The sequence below is a fragment of the Anser cygnoides genome, chromosome 34, assembly GCF_040182565.1.
Source record: "Anser cygnoides isolate HZ-2024a breed goose chromosome 34, Taihu_goose_T2T_genome, whole genome shotgun sequence".
Lineage (NCBI taxonomy): Eukaryota > Metazoa > Chordata > Aves > Anseriformes > Anatidae > Anser > Anser cygnoides.
Genome location: NC_089906.1, coordinates 211,155 through 225,433, shown reverse-complemented (window position 1 = coordinate 225,433; position 14,279 = coordinate 211,155). Strand labels below are relative to the sequence as shown.

At 66.5% G+C, this 14,279-nt stretch overlaps 3 protein-coding genes across 9 annotated transcripts in view; all 3 read left to right on the top strand.

Moving 5' to 3' along the window:
- The window catches only part of BRD4 (bromodomain containing 4), a 62,313-nt gene extending 59,067 nt beyond the window's left edge, over positions 1–3,246 (top strand). For 6 of the 7 annotated variants that reach the window (XM_066986516.1, XM_066986512.1, XM_066986515.1 and 3 more), the window contains 3 exons: positions 326–537; positions 761–1,040; positions 2,074–3,246. In XM_066986516.1, the coding sequence (XP_066842617.1) occupies positions 326–537; positions 761–1,040; positions 2,074–2,142 (561 nt within the window). In that variant the 3' untranslated portion in view covers positions 2,143–3,246. Of the gene's footprint in view, positions 1–325; positions 538–760; positions 1,041–2,073 lie in introns of those variants that run through there. The other variant, XR_010827154.1, reaches the window with a different exon arrangement.
- Positions 3,247–5,416: 2,170 nt separating this feature from the next.
- Positions 5,417–10,385, top strand: LOC106049798 (epoxide hydrolase 3-like). The gene is given in 8 exon segments (XM_066986478.1): positions 5,417–5,573; positions 6,938–7,231; positions 7,831–7,916; positions 7,992–8,311; positions 8,891–8,994; positions 9,160–9,308; positions 10,023–10,134; positions 10,136–10,385. Coding segments are annotated over 7 exon segments (1,125 nt in total). The 5' UTR covers positions 5,417–5,573; positions 6,938–6,985; the 3' UTR covers positions 10,244–10,385.
- A 638-nt stretch (positions 10,386–11,023) lies between these two features.
- Positions 11,024–14,279, top strand: part of LOC125181308 (neurogenic locus notch homolog protein 3-like) — a 34,947-nt gene continuing 31,691 nt past the window's right edge. Inside the window, 2 exon segments of the mRNA XM_066986390.1 lie at positions 11,024–11,127; positions 11,830–12,076. Coding sequence (XP_066842491.1) covers positions 11,024–11,127; positions 11,830–12,076 — 351 coding nt within the window.

Here is a 14,279-nt window from a genome sequence, read left to right as displayed (position 1 = left end):
GATTTTGGAAATTCCTCCCCAAAACGAAGCGGAGGGAGGCCGAGTGGGGGCATCGCAGCGGGAAGCCGCCGGTCAGAGGGAGCTGGTCCCGCTTCTGGCAGGGTGCCGGCTCCCTCCTCTCACCCTCGGGGTAGCCGAAGGCTGCGTGCGCCCCCCGCTCCAGCGCCCCCAGTCCTGCGGCCTTGAGCCCGGACTGGTTTCTGCCGGGGATTTGCCGGTTTCAGCCGCCGCAGGGGGTTTGCTGCGCGTTGAGCGCGGTGCGTGCGGCCGCCGGCCCGTCCTGGTGGCGAGCCTTGTCCCCCCTGACGTCTCCTCCCCTCCCCAGGACCTGAAAATCAAGAACATGGGCTCGTGGGCGAGCTTGGTTCAGAAACACCCCACCACCCCCTCCTCCACGGCCAAGTCCTCCAGCGACAGCTTCGAGCAGTTCAAGAGGGCGGCGCGGGAGAAGGAGGAGCGGGAGAAGGCGCTGAAAGCTCAGGCAGAACAGGTGGAAAGGGAGAAGGAGCGGCTGCGGCGGGAGCAGGAGCGGATGAGGTGAGGGCGGCTTCGCCGATGCCCTGCCGGCATTTTTGGGGCCGCGGGGTTCCTCGAGGCTGGCGCGGCGCCGTACGCACGCCCGGCTGCCGCGTTCGGGTCGGGGTTGGGGGGGGGGAGAGGGGGTGTATTCCACGCAGCCCCCCCTCACCACCCAGACAGCAAAAGGGGGGTGCTCCGGGCACAGCGTGGGGTCTCACGGGTGCTGCTGGCGGCGTTGCAGGAGCCGCGACGACGAGGACGCCATGGAGCAGGCTCGCAGGGTGCACGAGGAGGTGCGGCGGCGCCAGGAGCAGCAGCAGCAGCAGCAGCAGCAACAACAGCAGCAGCAGCAGCAACAGCAGCAGCAGCAGCAGCAGCAGCAGCAGCAGCAGCAGGTGCCACCGGCCACAGCCTCCGCGCCCCAAGGCCAGAGCTCGCAGCCGCAGTCCTCGCAGTCCATGCTGGATCAGCAGAGGGAGATGGCCCGGAAGCGAGAGCAGGAGCGGAGGCGCAGGGAGGCGGTGAGTGCGGCCGCAGGGACGGGCAGCTCCAGGCCCCCGGCGTCCCCGTGCAATGGCCGAGGGACGTGGAGACCCCTCCCCGGTGTCACCTCGGTGCCCCAGGTGCCGCCTAGACCTCAGCGGTGCCACCTCGATGTACCCAGTGCCACCTTGATGCCCTTGGTGCCACCTTGAGGTGCCCAGTGCCACATCGGCATCATCCCTGGTGCAGCCTTGATGTCCTCAGTGCCACGCTGACACCCCTGGTGCCACTTTGATGTCCCTAGTGCCACCTTGACGCCCCCAGTACCACCTTGACGCCCTTGGTGCCTCCAAATGCCACCTTGACGCTTTTTGGTGCCAGCTTGACTCTCTTGGTGCCACTTTGATGCCCCTGATGCCACCTTGACACTCTCGGTGCCACCTTGATGCCCCCCCATGCCACCTTGATGCCCCTAATGCCACCTTGATGTCCTTGGTGCCACTTTGACGTCCCCACTGCCACCTTGACTCTCTTGGTGCGAACTTGATGTCCCTGGTGCCACTTAGATGCCCCCTGTGCCACCTTCATGCCCCTAATGCCACCATGATGTCCTTGGTGCCACCTTGATGCCCCCTGTGCCACCCTGATGCCCCTAATGCCACCTTGACTCTCTTGGTGCTGCCTTGATGCCCCCGGTGCCACCTTGATGCTCCCAATGCCACCATGACGTCCTTGGTGCCACCTTGATGCCCCCGGTGCCACCTTGATGCCCCCAATGCCACCATGACGTCCTTGGTGCCACCTTGATGCCCCCTGTGCCACCTTGATGCCCCTAATGCCACCTTGACTCTCTTGGTGCCGCCTTGATGCCCCTGGTGCCACCTTGATGCCCCCGGTGCCACCTTGATGCCCCCAATGCCACCTTGATGCCCCCAATGCCACCGTGACGTCCTTGGTGCCACCTTGATGCCCCCAATGCCACCTTGATGCCCCCAATGCCACCGTGACGTCCTTGGCGCCACCGTAGAGCCCTGGCGCCACCTTGACGCCCCCTTCCTCCTCTCCCCGCAGATGGCAGCTACGATCGACATGAATTTCCAGAGCGACTTGTTGGCAATATTCGAAGAGAACCTTTTCTAATAGCGCCTCGTTTCCTCCTCCTGACTCTTTCGAAACCCAACCCCCCCGGCAAAAAAAAAAAAAAAAACAAAACCTTTGAACTCTCCATAGTGTTACCGGCGGCTGGGAGGGGAGCGCGCGCGCGCCCGCGGCCCCCTGCATGCTCGCCCGGCGCGGCTCTTTCAACGCGGCCTCCGGAGGATCAGCAGGGTCTGCCTTACAGCCCGCCATCCGCCCCCCCACCCCCCTCCCCGAATACCGACGAAGACCACCGCCCCCGCGCGAAGCCGGTGGGGGGGAGCCACCCCGGGGGGGGCGCGCGCCCCCGTCGTCACTCGACATCCTCTATGCCAAACGTATTCGCCGTATATCCCAGGACTTCATCTTCGTCACGCCTTTTTCTAGACGCCAGGCTCCTCCTCGACTTGCCGAACGTCCACGAGAGCGAGCAGTGCCGGGGCGGCGGCGAGGGGGCGGCGGGGGGGCCTTTCTCTCTCTTCCCTCCATGAGCCGGCGCTCCCGGTGCCGCCGTCCTCCCCCCACCTCCGCGCCCGCTCGCGAAAAAAGGGAACCGCGGCGAGCGCGCGCGCGTGCGTGCGGCCGCTCGGTGGAGGCTCCGGCGGCGCGCGGCGCTCCGGGAACCGGAGCTCGACTACCAACCAAAGTCAGATTCTTTCAGTCTTTTCGTTCGTTCGTTTATATTTCCCCCCCCTAACCCCCCCCCACCTCCGCCACCGCCACCACCACCGCCACCACCACCCCTTTTTTTTTTTTTTTTTTAATTTTCCTTCCTCCAGAAAATTCGGCACTGCTCAACCTCTTCACCGGGTGTCATTCGTCCCTCTGCATCGCGGGGTGGCGCGGGGGAAAATAAAAAGAAACAGCGGCAGCGGGGGACGTCACCGCCCTGCCACTAGTGTTTGTGGCTGTATTGTATAGTGAATATAGTTGGCATATATTTGTTTGAGGTTTTTTGGTGAGCCCCACCAAATTTGGTGTAAAGAACACAACGGCTTCTATTTTGCTCAGTTTTCAAACTTTTAGTCTATATTTTTAACTGTAAGAACCAGAAAGCCGCGGTTTTTTGGTCTTTTTGGTCGTTTTTTTTTTTGTTGTTTTTTTTTTTTTAAAGCGTCATAAAAAAAAATACGTTCAAAACGAACAACAACAAGAAAAAAAAAAAACACGTTGGGAAAAAAAAAAAGAAGAAAAAGTTGGAAAAAAAAAAAAAAAAAAAAAGGTTTTTATACCGGCCGCCACCACGGGCACGGGGCTTCCCCCCCCCTCCGCGGAGCGGCGGCGCGCGTTCTTCGATTTAATTTTATTCTTGGAACTGTTGGACGTTATGTGCCATAAATACCCACTATACAGTACAATCCTGGCGCGTCAGTATTGGGCGAGCTCTGGAGTAACTCGATGGTTTTATTTCCTACAGTGAATATGCATCTGGTCTGTACCGATCATGGAATAAACGCATCTCTTTTTTTTTTTTAAAAAAAGCGCCCCCGCGCCCGTCCGTCCGTCCGTCCGTCTGTCCGTCCCCGCGGGACCGCTCCCCGGGAGCCTCCCGTGCACGTTTTGGGGTGGATTTCCCCGGTTTTAGGGTGAATTTCCCTGGTTTGGGGTGAATTTCCCATGTTTGGGGGTAAATTTACCCGGTTTCAGGTGAATTTACCCAGTTTAGGGGTGAATTGACCCAGTTTGGGGATGAATTTGCCCGGTGCCGGGGTGAATTTCCCTGGTTTGGGGGTAAATTTACCCAGTTTCAGGTGAATTTACCCAGTTTAGGGGTGAATTTACCCAGTTTGGGGATGAATTTGCCTGGTTTGGGGGTGAATTTCCCCAGTTTTGGGGTGAATTTCCCATGTTTGGGGGTGAATTTACCTGGTTTGGGGGTAAATTTCCCTGGTTTGGGGGTAAATTTACCCGGTTTAGGTGAATTTACCCAGTTTGGGGGTGAATTTACCCACTTTGGGGATGAATTTGCCCGGTTTGGGGGTGAATTTCCCATGTTTGGGGGTGAATTTCGCAGGGTTTGGGGTGACTTTCCCCAGTTTGGGGGTGAATTTCCCTGGTTTGGGGGTAAATTTACCCAGTTTCAGGTGAATTTACCCAGTTTAGGGGTGAATTTACCCAGTTTGGGAATGAATTTACCCAGTTTGGGGGTAAATTTATCCGGTTTTGAGTTAATTTACCCATTTTCAGTATCAATTACCCCAGTTTGAGGGGGAATTTCCCCAGTTTGGGGGTGAAATTCTCTAGTTTAGGGGTGAATTTCCCTGGTTTGGGGGTAAATTTACGCTGTTTGGAGTAAATTTACCAAGTTTGCGGTGAATTTTCCCCGTTTGGGGATGAATTTAGCGGGTTTTGGGATGAATTTTCCTAGTTTTGGCGTGAGTATGCCTGGTTTGGGGTTTAATTTACTTGATTCTGGAGTGAATCTCCTTACTTTTGGGGTGAAATTCCACAGTTTTGGGATGGATTTCCCCAGTTTGGGATGAATTTACCCAGTTTTAGCGTGAATTTCCATGGTTTTGGGTGAATTTCTCTGGTTCGGGGAGAATTTCTCCAGTTTCAGAGTGAATTTCCTCAGTTTAGGGTGAATTTCCCCGCATATGGGGTGAATTTCCCTGGTTTCGGGTGAATTTCCCCATTTTTGGATGAAATTCCGTTTTTGTGGTGAATTTCCCTGTTGTTGGGGTGAATTTCCCTAGTTTTGCGGTGAATTTCGCTGGTTTTGGGGTAAATCTACCTGCTTTGGGGTCAATTTCCCCAGGTTTGGGGTGAATTTCCCTGGTTTGCAGTGAATTTTCACGGCTTTGGGGTGAATTTCCCTGGTTTTGGACCAAAGGTGGGTTAGGCCCCCGATCCCTCACACCGACGGCGGGTGTCACCCCCACGCTGTCGTCATGTCCCCCGGAATCCCGCGCGTTCTGGGGAAAAAAAGGGTGAAAACGGGCAAAAAGCTGCAGGGGCTGTGCCCGTACCCGGGGGTCCCCGCGCCCCCCTGGCTGGGTGCACCCTGGGGTCCCCTGTCCCCCCGTCCCCCATCCCCCCGTCCCATTGCCCCCCCCCCCCCCCCCCCGTGTCCCCCCGGCCGGGTGGGGGATGGGCTGCGGGGCCCCCTCCCTTACCCCTCCCCCGCCCGCCCCCACGTGACCTCTGCCCCCGCCCCGCCCCCTTTTCCCCGCCCCCTCCCTTCCCCCCGCGCTCTCATTGGCTGCCTTCCGCGAAGCCCCGCCCCCTCCTCCCCCGCGCTCGGCGCGGGCCAATCAGCGGGCGGGGGGGGGGGCGGGGCCGGGCGCGGCCGAGCTCGGGCGGGCGGAGGTGGCGCGAGAAGGTCGGGACGGGGCTCCCCGGCCCCCCCCCGCCCCCCCCGGTGTCGCGACAGCCCCGGCGACAGCGACGGGACGGGACGGGCCCCGCCTGGGGGCAGGGGCGAGCCCGGCGAGGTGACACCGCGGGGACACCGCAGGGGGGGGGACACCCGGAAGGGGACACCCCGGGTGGGGACACCCCAGGGGGGGGGACACCCCGGGGACAGCCCGGGGGGGACCCCGGGACCCGGGGGGACAAGGGCTGGGACGTGGTGGCGACAAACCCCCCCCGGTGTGGGGACAGCCTGCTGGGGACGGGGACACCTGGGACGGGACACCCCGGGGTGGGACACCCTGGGGACAGGGCCACCCTGGGATGGGGACACCCTGGGGGCAGGGACACCTGGGGACGGGGACACCCTGGGATGGGACACCCCGGTGACAAGGCCACCCTGGGGACAGGGCCACCTGGGGTTGGGGACACCCCGGTGACAAGGCCACCCTGGGACAGGGCCACCTGGGGTCGGGGACACACCTGGGATGGGGCCACCCTGGGATGGGACACCCCGGTGACAACACCCCGGTGACAAGGCCACCCTGGGATGGGGACACCCTGGGGTCGGGGACACCCCGGTGACAAGGCCACCCTGGGATGGGGACACCCTGGGGGCAGGGACACCTGGGGACTGGGACACCCTGGTGTGGGGACACCCTAGGGGCAGGGACACCTGGAGACGGGGACACCTGGGATGGGGACACCCCGGTGACAAGGCCACCCTGGGATGGGGACACCCTGGGGAGAGGGCCACCTGGGGACTGGGACACCCCGGTGTGGGGACACCCTGGTGACAAGGCCACCCTGGGATGGGACACCCTGGGGGCAGGGACACCTGGGGACGGGGACACCTGGGATGGGACACCCTGGGATGGGACACCCTAGGGACACCCTGGGCACCCCGGTGACAAGGCCACCCTGGGATGGGACACCCTGGGGACAGGGCCACCTGGTGACAAGGCCACCCTGGTGTGGGGACACCCTGGGGACAGGGCCACCCTGGGTTGGGGCCACCCTGAGCATGGGGACAACGTGTGACAAGGCTACCCTGGGATGGGACGTGCTGGAGGCAGGGCCACCCTGGGGATGGGGACACCCCGGTGACAAGGCCACCCTCAGCCTGGGGACACCTTGGTGCCGGGACACCGTGGTGACAAGGCCACCTTGGGACAGGGCCACCCCGGGGATGTGGGCGCCCTGGTGTGAGGACGTCCTGGGGACAGGGCCACCCTGGGATGGGACATGTTAGGGACGGGGCCACCAGAGGGACAAAGCCACCCCCGGACATGGGGACATCCCGGTGCTGGGGCACCCTGGTGTGACAAGGCCACCTGGGGATGGGGACGCCTGGCTGTGGGGACACCCCGGTGCCAAAGCCACCTGGGGACCGGATGTGACAAACCCACCCAGGTGACAAACCCCCGCTACCGGTCCACCCCCACAGGTGCCACTCCCTGCCCTAGGTGACAGCGGTGGTGACATCGGCCCCGCCATGCTCCTGTCCCTCTGCACGGCGCTGCTGGCGCCCACGCGGGCGCTGCTGGCCCTGCAGCGCTTGGTGGCCCGGCTGGCGGTGGCAGCGGCGGTGGCAGCGGCCGGGGTCGCCTACGGGCTCTGGGGTCTGGGGGTGCTCCTGCGGCGGGGGCCCCGGGGGGCCCTGCGCTGGCGGGTGCGGGCAGAGCCCCCCCCGGGGCTGGCGGACGGCACCTACGGGGAGCACGGACGCCTGCGGCTCAAGGTGGGGGGGGGCTTGGGGGTCCCGGCAGGGGCCCTGGAGGGGGGGCTTGGGGGGTTTGGGGTTCCTGGGGGGGTCTTGAGGGTGCTGGGAGGGGCCCTGGGGGGGGGATGGGGTTCCTGGGGGGGTCGTGAGGGTGCTGGGAGGGGCCTTGGAGGGGTTTTGGGGGGGCTGAGGGGTCTTGAGAGTGCTGGGAGGGGCCCTGGAGGGGTCTTGGGGGGGTTCGGGGTTCCTGGGGGGTCTTGAGGGTGCCGGGAGGGGCCTTGGAGGGGTTCTGGGGGGGCTGAGAGGGTCTTTGGGGTCTCAGGAGGGGCCCTGGAGGGGTTCTGGGGGGCCCTGGGGGGCCTTGGGGGTCCTGAGAAGGGCCCTGGAGAGGGGTCTTGGGGGGTTTTGCGTTCCTGGGGGAGTCTTGAGGGTGCCAGGAGGGGCCTTGGAAGAGTTCTGGGGGGCCCGAGGGGGTCTTGGGGGTCCCAGGAGGGGCCCTGGAGGGGTGTTTGGAGGATTTGGGGTTCGGGGGGGGCATGTCTTAAGGGTGCTGGGAGGGGCCCAACTTTTGGGATGGGGGCTCCCCCACTGACCCCCCACCCCTTCCCCCTCCCCAGAGTTCGGGGCTGCAGCTCCACTACGTCGCCCGGGGCCCCCCCACAGCCCCCTTGATGCTGCTGCTGCACGGCTTCCCCCAAAACTGGTGGGTAATGGGGACTCGGGGGGGGAGGGAGGTGACACCCGGCGTGGGGGGTGACCGGAGGTGTCCCCCCCCCAGGTTCTGCTGGCGTCACCAGCTGCTGGAGTTCAGCACCCGGTACCGGGTGGTGGCCCTGGACCTGCGGGGCTGCGGAGCGTCCGAGAAGCCACCGGGCAAGGAGAGCTACCGGCCCGAGGTCCTCCTCGAGGACATCCGCGAGGTCATCGAGGTGCTGGGGACACCCGAGGGCCACATGGGTGCCACCGCCGGGCACCCCAAGTGCATCCTGGTGGGGCACGACTGGGGCGGCGTCTTGGCCTGGGAGCTGGCCGCCGGCCACCCCGACCTGGTGGAGAAGTTGGTGATCGTCGACGCGAGTCACCGCGCCGTCATGGCCAGTAAGGGGTGGCACCTGGCTCGGGACATGGGGTGGCACCTCTGGTGGCCGTGGTGTGCCGTTGGGTGCCACCGTATGGCTGTGTCGTGAGAGCTGTGCCGTTGGGTGCCATCCCTCGTGGCCGTGTCTTTGGGTGCCACCTCCCATGGCCATGCCCTTGGGTGCATTCTCGTGTGGCCACGCCATTGGGTGCCACCTCCCATGGCCATGCCCTTGGGTGCCATCTCCCATTGCCATACCGTTGGGTGCCACCTCCCATGGCCACACCATTGGGTGCCAACTCCCATGGCCACGCCATTGGGTGCCGTCTCCCATGGCCATGCCATTGGGTGCCATCTCCTGTGGCCACGCCATTGGGGGCCACCTCCCATTGCCGTGCCGTTGGGTGCCACCTCCCATGGCCATGCCCTTGGGTTCCTTCTCATGTGGCCATACCCTTGGGTGCCACCTTCCATGGCCATGCCCTTCGGTGCCTTCTCCTATGGCCACGCCGTTGGGTGCCACCACCCGCGGCCCTGCCCCCAGACGCCGTTCCCCGCCTCGCGCCGCTGATGCCGCTGCTCCTCTCCCGGCACCGCAGGGTTCAGCGCCTGGCACCCATCGCAGCTGCTCCGCTCCAGCTACATGTTCCTCTTCCAGCTGCCCCTGCTGCCGGAGCTGCTCCTCTCCATGGCCGACTTCGAGGTGGGTCCCCATCCCCACCTCGTCCCCCACAGGGCACCCGCGCCGCCCTCCGTGCCTCAAGCGCCGCTTGAGGACCAGGAACGAAGCCGAGGGTGGGGAGCGGGGGTCCCCTCTCCCCGATTTGGGGCTGGGGGCCGCATCCAGACCCTTCTGGTGGCCCCGCAGCTCGTGAAGACCTTCCTGACGGGGCCTTGGACGGGCATCCAGAACCCGGCGCGGCGGCTGACGGAGCCTGAGCTCGATGCCTACCTCTACGGCCTCTCGCAGCCCGGGGGGCTCACGCCCCCCATCAACTACTACCGCAACATCTTCGGGTAGGCGGCGGCCCCCCGGGGAACACCGGTGTGGGGCGCTCTCACTTCGGGGTGCTGCTGGCTCAGGTCGTTCCTCTTTGGGTGCTCTTTTTTTGGGGTGGTCTTTTTTTTTGGGTGCTCTCTCTTTGGGTGCTCTCTCTCTGGGGGCTCTCTCTTTGGGGGCTCTTCCTTTGGGTTCTCCTGGTCTGGATGCTCCCATTTTGGGTGCTCCCATTGGGATGCTCCTCATCTGGATGCCCCCATTCCGGGTGCTGCCATTCTGGGTGCCCCGCTTTTGGGTGTTCCCATTTCGGGTGCTCCCATTTTGGGTCCTCCCATTGAGGTGCTCCCATTGGGATCCTCCCGTTTCGGGTGCTCCCATCAAGGTGCTTCCATTGGGATCTTCCCATTTCGGGTGCTCTCATTGGGATGCTCCCATCGAGGTGCTCCCATCGAGGTGCTCCCATCGGGATGCTCCCATTTTGGGTGCTCCCATTGGGATGCTCCCATCGAGGTGCTCCCATCAAGGTGCTCCCATCGGGATGCTCCCATTTTGGGTGCTCCCATCGAGGTGCTCCCATCGAGGTGCTCCATCGGGATGCTCCCATTTCAGGTGCTCCCACTGGGATCCTCCCATTTCGGGTGCTCCCACTGGGCCACTCCCCCATTTGCCCCCCCCCCCCCAGCCTCAGCTCTCCCCCTCCCTAACCCATCGCCCCCCCCCCCACCCCGCAGGGATGCCCCGGTGCCCCGCGAGCGCCCGCCCTGCCCGGTGCTGCTGCTCTGGGGCGCCCGCGACGCCTTCCTGGACGCCCGCCTCGCGCCCTGCCTGCGCCGCCGCATGGCCCCCCGCCGCCCACCTGCACCTCGTCCCCGACGCCGGCCACTGGTTGCCCGAGGACCAGCCCGACACCGTCAACCGCCTCCTCTGGGACTTCCTGCGGGGGACGGAGTGAGCGGGGACCCCCCCGCCACACGCGCACCCCGACCCCGGGGACGGCACCCTGGGGTGCTCCCCCAGTGGGAGAGAGGAGCTGGGTGCTGCCCGCGGGGATGGTGGGGACGTCTGGGTGGGGACACCGGGATCCTTGTGGGGACCCCGACATCTGGGTGGGGGCACCAGGGTCCTCCTGCGGACCCGGTGTCTGGGTGGGGACCCCAACATTTGGGTAGGGGACCCCGCTGTCTGGGTGGGGACCCCAACATCTGCATGGGGACACTGGGGTGTTCATGGGGACCCAGTGTCGGGGTGGGGACCCCCACATCTGCATGGGGGGGACACCAGCATCCTCGTGGGGACCCCAACGTCTGGGTGGGGACCCCGATATCTGGATGGGGACCTGAGGGTCCTCATGGGGACCCCAACGTCTGGATGGGGACCTCGACATCCTGGTGGGGACCCCGATGTCCGGATGGGGACCCCGATGTCTGGATGGGGACCCCAACATCTGGATGGGGACACTGAGGTCCTCGTGGGGAACCCCAACATCTGGATGGGGACCCCGACATCTGGAGGGGGAGCCCCAAGGTCCTGATGGGGACCCCAACGTCTGGTCTGGTGCCTTCTGTCCCCAAGTGCCCTGAATAAAAGTGCGGTGACGCCAGTGGCTGGGGGCTGCTTGGGGGGGTGGTGACATGGGGGGGGGACACACATGGGGACCCCACGCTGCGCCCTCCTGGCACCCGCAGCACCCAGCACGGGCACCCATGGGTGCCAATGCCAGCCCCAGGGGCCGATGCCAGCCGCGGGTGGCAGCGCCAGCCCCCACCCAGGGGTGCCAGGCGGCCCCCCCCCCCCCGGTGACAATGGCACCCCTCCAGGTGACAATGGCACCCCTGGGTGACAATGCCAGCCTGGCCCCGCGCTGGAATGTGCCCGGGCAGCTTTTGGGGCAGAAACAGAATTTCGGGGGGGGGGGGGGCAGCCTTGGAGGGGGGTGTCCCATTGCGGGGGGGGGGGATTCTCATTACGGGGGGGGGTTCCCCGGGGCGGGGGGTGTCCCATGGGGGGGGATTCTCATTACGGGGTGGTTCCCTGGGGGGGGGGGGGGGTCCCATTAGGGGTTGCCCCATTGGGATGGGGGGGGGGGCTCCCTGCCGGGGGGGGGTTACCCCGTGGTGGGAGGGAGTCCCTTGGTGGGGGAGGGCCCCTTAGGGGTGGTGGGGGGGGGTCCCTTGGGGGATGGGGGGGGGGGGGGGTCCGTGCCCATCCTGCGCCCCTCTCTCGGGGCCCCTCGCTGGCCCCGGGCCCTGCAGCTGCTGCAAACATCAGGGCGAGGGGGGGGGGGGGGGGGGGGGCGATGGGGGGGGGGGGGAACAGCTGCATGCCCCCCCCCCCCCACCCCTCCCGCAGCCCCTCCCCCACCAGCCCCCCCCCACCTTTAATCCCCCCTCCCCCCTCCCAATCCCCGCCTTGGGGGGGGACCCCTTGGGGGGGGGGGGGGGGGGGGCCGGGTTTGGGGGGGGGGGGGGGGGGGGGGTCGGGGCCGGTTTTGTCCCGGGTCAGCCCCGCACGGTTTCGCCCCCCCCCCCCCCCCAAAAGGACCGGGTGGCTCCGCCCCGGGGGCGGGGCGGGTTGGGGGGGGGGGGGGGGCGGGAGCCGCTGCGAAGTTTCCCGGGGCCGGCGCGGAGCCGAGGAGCGGGACCGAACCGGGCCGAGCCGAGCCGAGGGCCGGGGCCGGGCCGAACCGCGGCCCCTCCATGGCTCGGTAACGGGGGGGGCGCCATGGGCCGGGCTCCGGGGGGGCTCCCGGGCCTGGTGCTGCTGCTGCACCTCGGGGGGGCCGCAGGTGAGCGGGGCCGAACCGGGCCGAACCGGGCCGAAGCGGGCCAAAGGGCGGGGGGGAGGCGGCGAGCGGCGGGGGGGAGCGGAGCGGGGCCGAACCGGGCCGAAGCGGGCCAAGGGGAGCGGAGCGGCGGCGGCTCCGGGACCCCCCGCGTTGAGCCGAACCGGGCCGAACCGGGACAAGCCGGGTCGAACGGAGTTGAACCGGCCGAACCGGGGTCTAATCGGGTTGAACCGGGACGAACCGGGCCAAAAGGGGGGGGGGGGGGGGGTCGGGGGAAAACCCCCTTTTGCTGCTCCGCCACCGACCGGCCCGGGCCGAACCGGGACAAAAGGGGGGGGGGGGAGGACACGGAGCCGGCCCGGATCGGCCCGGTTCGGCCCGGTTGGGCCCCGGGGGAGGGATGGGGGGAGGCGAAAAGTTTCCGCGGGCGGCGCGGAAAAGTTTCGAGAGAGGCCGGGGTTGGAGCGGGGGGGGGGGGCCCCGGAGCGACCCCGGACCCAACCGGGCCAATTTGGGGGGGGGGGGGGGAGAAGCGGGGGGGGCCAGTCCCGGCCTCGGGACCGCGCGGGGGGGGCACGGCCGGGACCGTGGGAACGTAGGGGGAGGGGCGGGGCTGGGGGCACCGGGGCGGGGGAGGGGGCGCGGGATTGTTGGGGGGGGGGGGGGGGAACCGGACCGGGACTGGGGGGGGGGGGGGAGGGGGGAACCGGGACCGTGGGAACGCGGGGGGGGGGGGGGAGCGGGGGGGGCGCAGCGGGACCGTGGGAACGCGGGGCCGGGCCGGGGGGGGCGGAGCGTGGGAACGGGGCAGTGATTTGGGGGGGGGGGGGGGGGGGGGACGTGCAGTGACCGGGGGGGGGGGAGCTGGGGTTTGGGGGGGGGGCCGCGGCGATTTGGGGGGGAAGGGGGCTGCAATGGTTTGGGGGGGGCGGCGCGCGGTGATGGGGGGGGGGTCCCGGGTTCAAACGCATTCGGGGGGGGGGGGGGGGGCGCTGGGTTTGGGGGTTGGGCAGCGATTTGGGGGGGGGGGGGGGGGGGGCAGCGATTTGGGGGAGGGGGTGCCCCGGGGGGTGGGGGGCAGCGATGCAGGGGGGGGGGACAGCGACACGGGGGTGCGGTGCCCCCAGTGCAGGGCGCTTTGGGGCGTGCAGCGTGCTGACAGGGCTGTGCACGGGGGGCAGCGCGCGTGCAAGTGCGCGTGCGTGCAGTGCAGGGGTGCAACATGGGCGTGCAGTGCGTGCTGCAGCTGCGCTGTGCAGGGGGCAGTGAGCGTGCAGTGAGCGTGCAGTGTGCAGTGCGTGTGCAGTGTGTGTGCAATCTGCGTGCAGTGAGCGTGCAATCTGCGTGCAGTGCGTGTACAACGTGAGCGTGCAGTGTGCGTGCAGTGCGTGTGCAGTGTGTGTGCAATCTGCGTGCAGTGAGCGTGCAATCTGCGTGCAGTGCGTGTACAACGTGCGTGCAGTGTGCGTGCAATGAGCGTGCAGTGCGTGTGCAATGTGCGTGCAGTGAGCGTGCAATCTGCGTGCAGTGCGTGTACAACGTGCGTGCAGTGTGCGTGCAATCCGTGCACAGTGAGCGCGTGATGTCCGTGCAGTGTCCGTGCAGTGAGCGTGCAGTGAGCGTGCAATGTCCGTGCAGTGAGCGTGCGATGCCCGTGCAACCTGCGTGCGGCGCATGTGCAATGTCCCCGCAGCGTGCGCGTGGTGTCCGTGCGGCGTGCGTGCGATGTGCAGTGCGGGTGCAGTGTGCGTGGCATCTACACGCAGCGCGCGTGCAACGTGCGTGCAGCGAGTGTGCACCGTGTCCGTACAGCGCGCGTGCAGTGCGTGTGCATCGCGTGCACTGTGTCGGTGCATGTGCGTGTACGCGTCGGTGCAGGGCGTGTGCACCACGTCGGTGCAGGGCGTGTGCAGTGCGTGTGCACTGTGTCGGTGCAGTGCGTGTGCACCGTGTCCGTGCAGTGCGTGTGCGGTGCGTGTGCAGGCGTGTGCACCGTGTCTGTGCAGTGCGTGTGCGGTGCGTGTGCAGGGCGTGTGCACCGTGTCCGTGCAGTGCACGTGCAGTGCGTGTGCACCGCGTCGGTGCAGTGCGTGTGCAGTGCGTGTGCACCGCGTGTGCACCGCGTCGGTGCAGTGCGTGTGCACCGCGTCGGTCAGTGCGTGCAGTGCGTGTGCGCATGTGCACCGTGTCCGCAGTGCGTGTG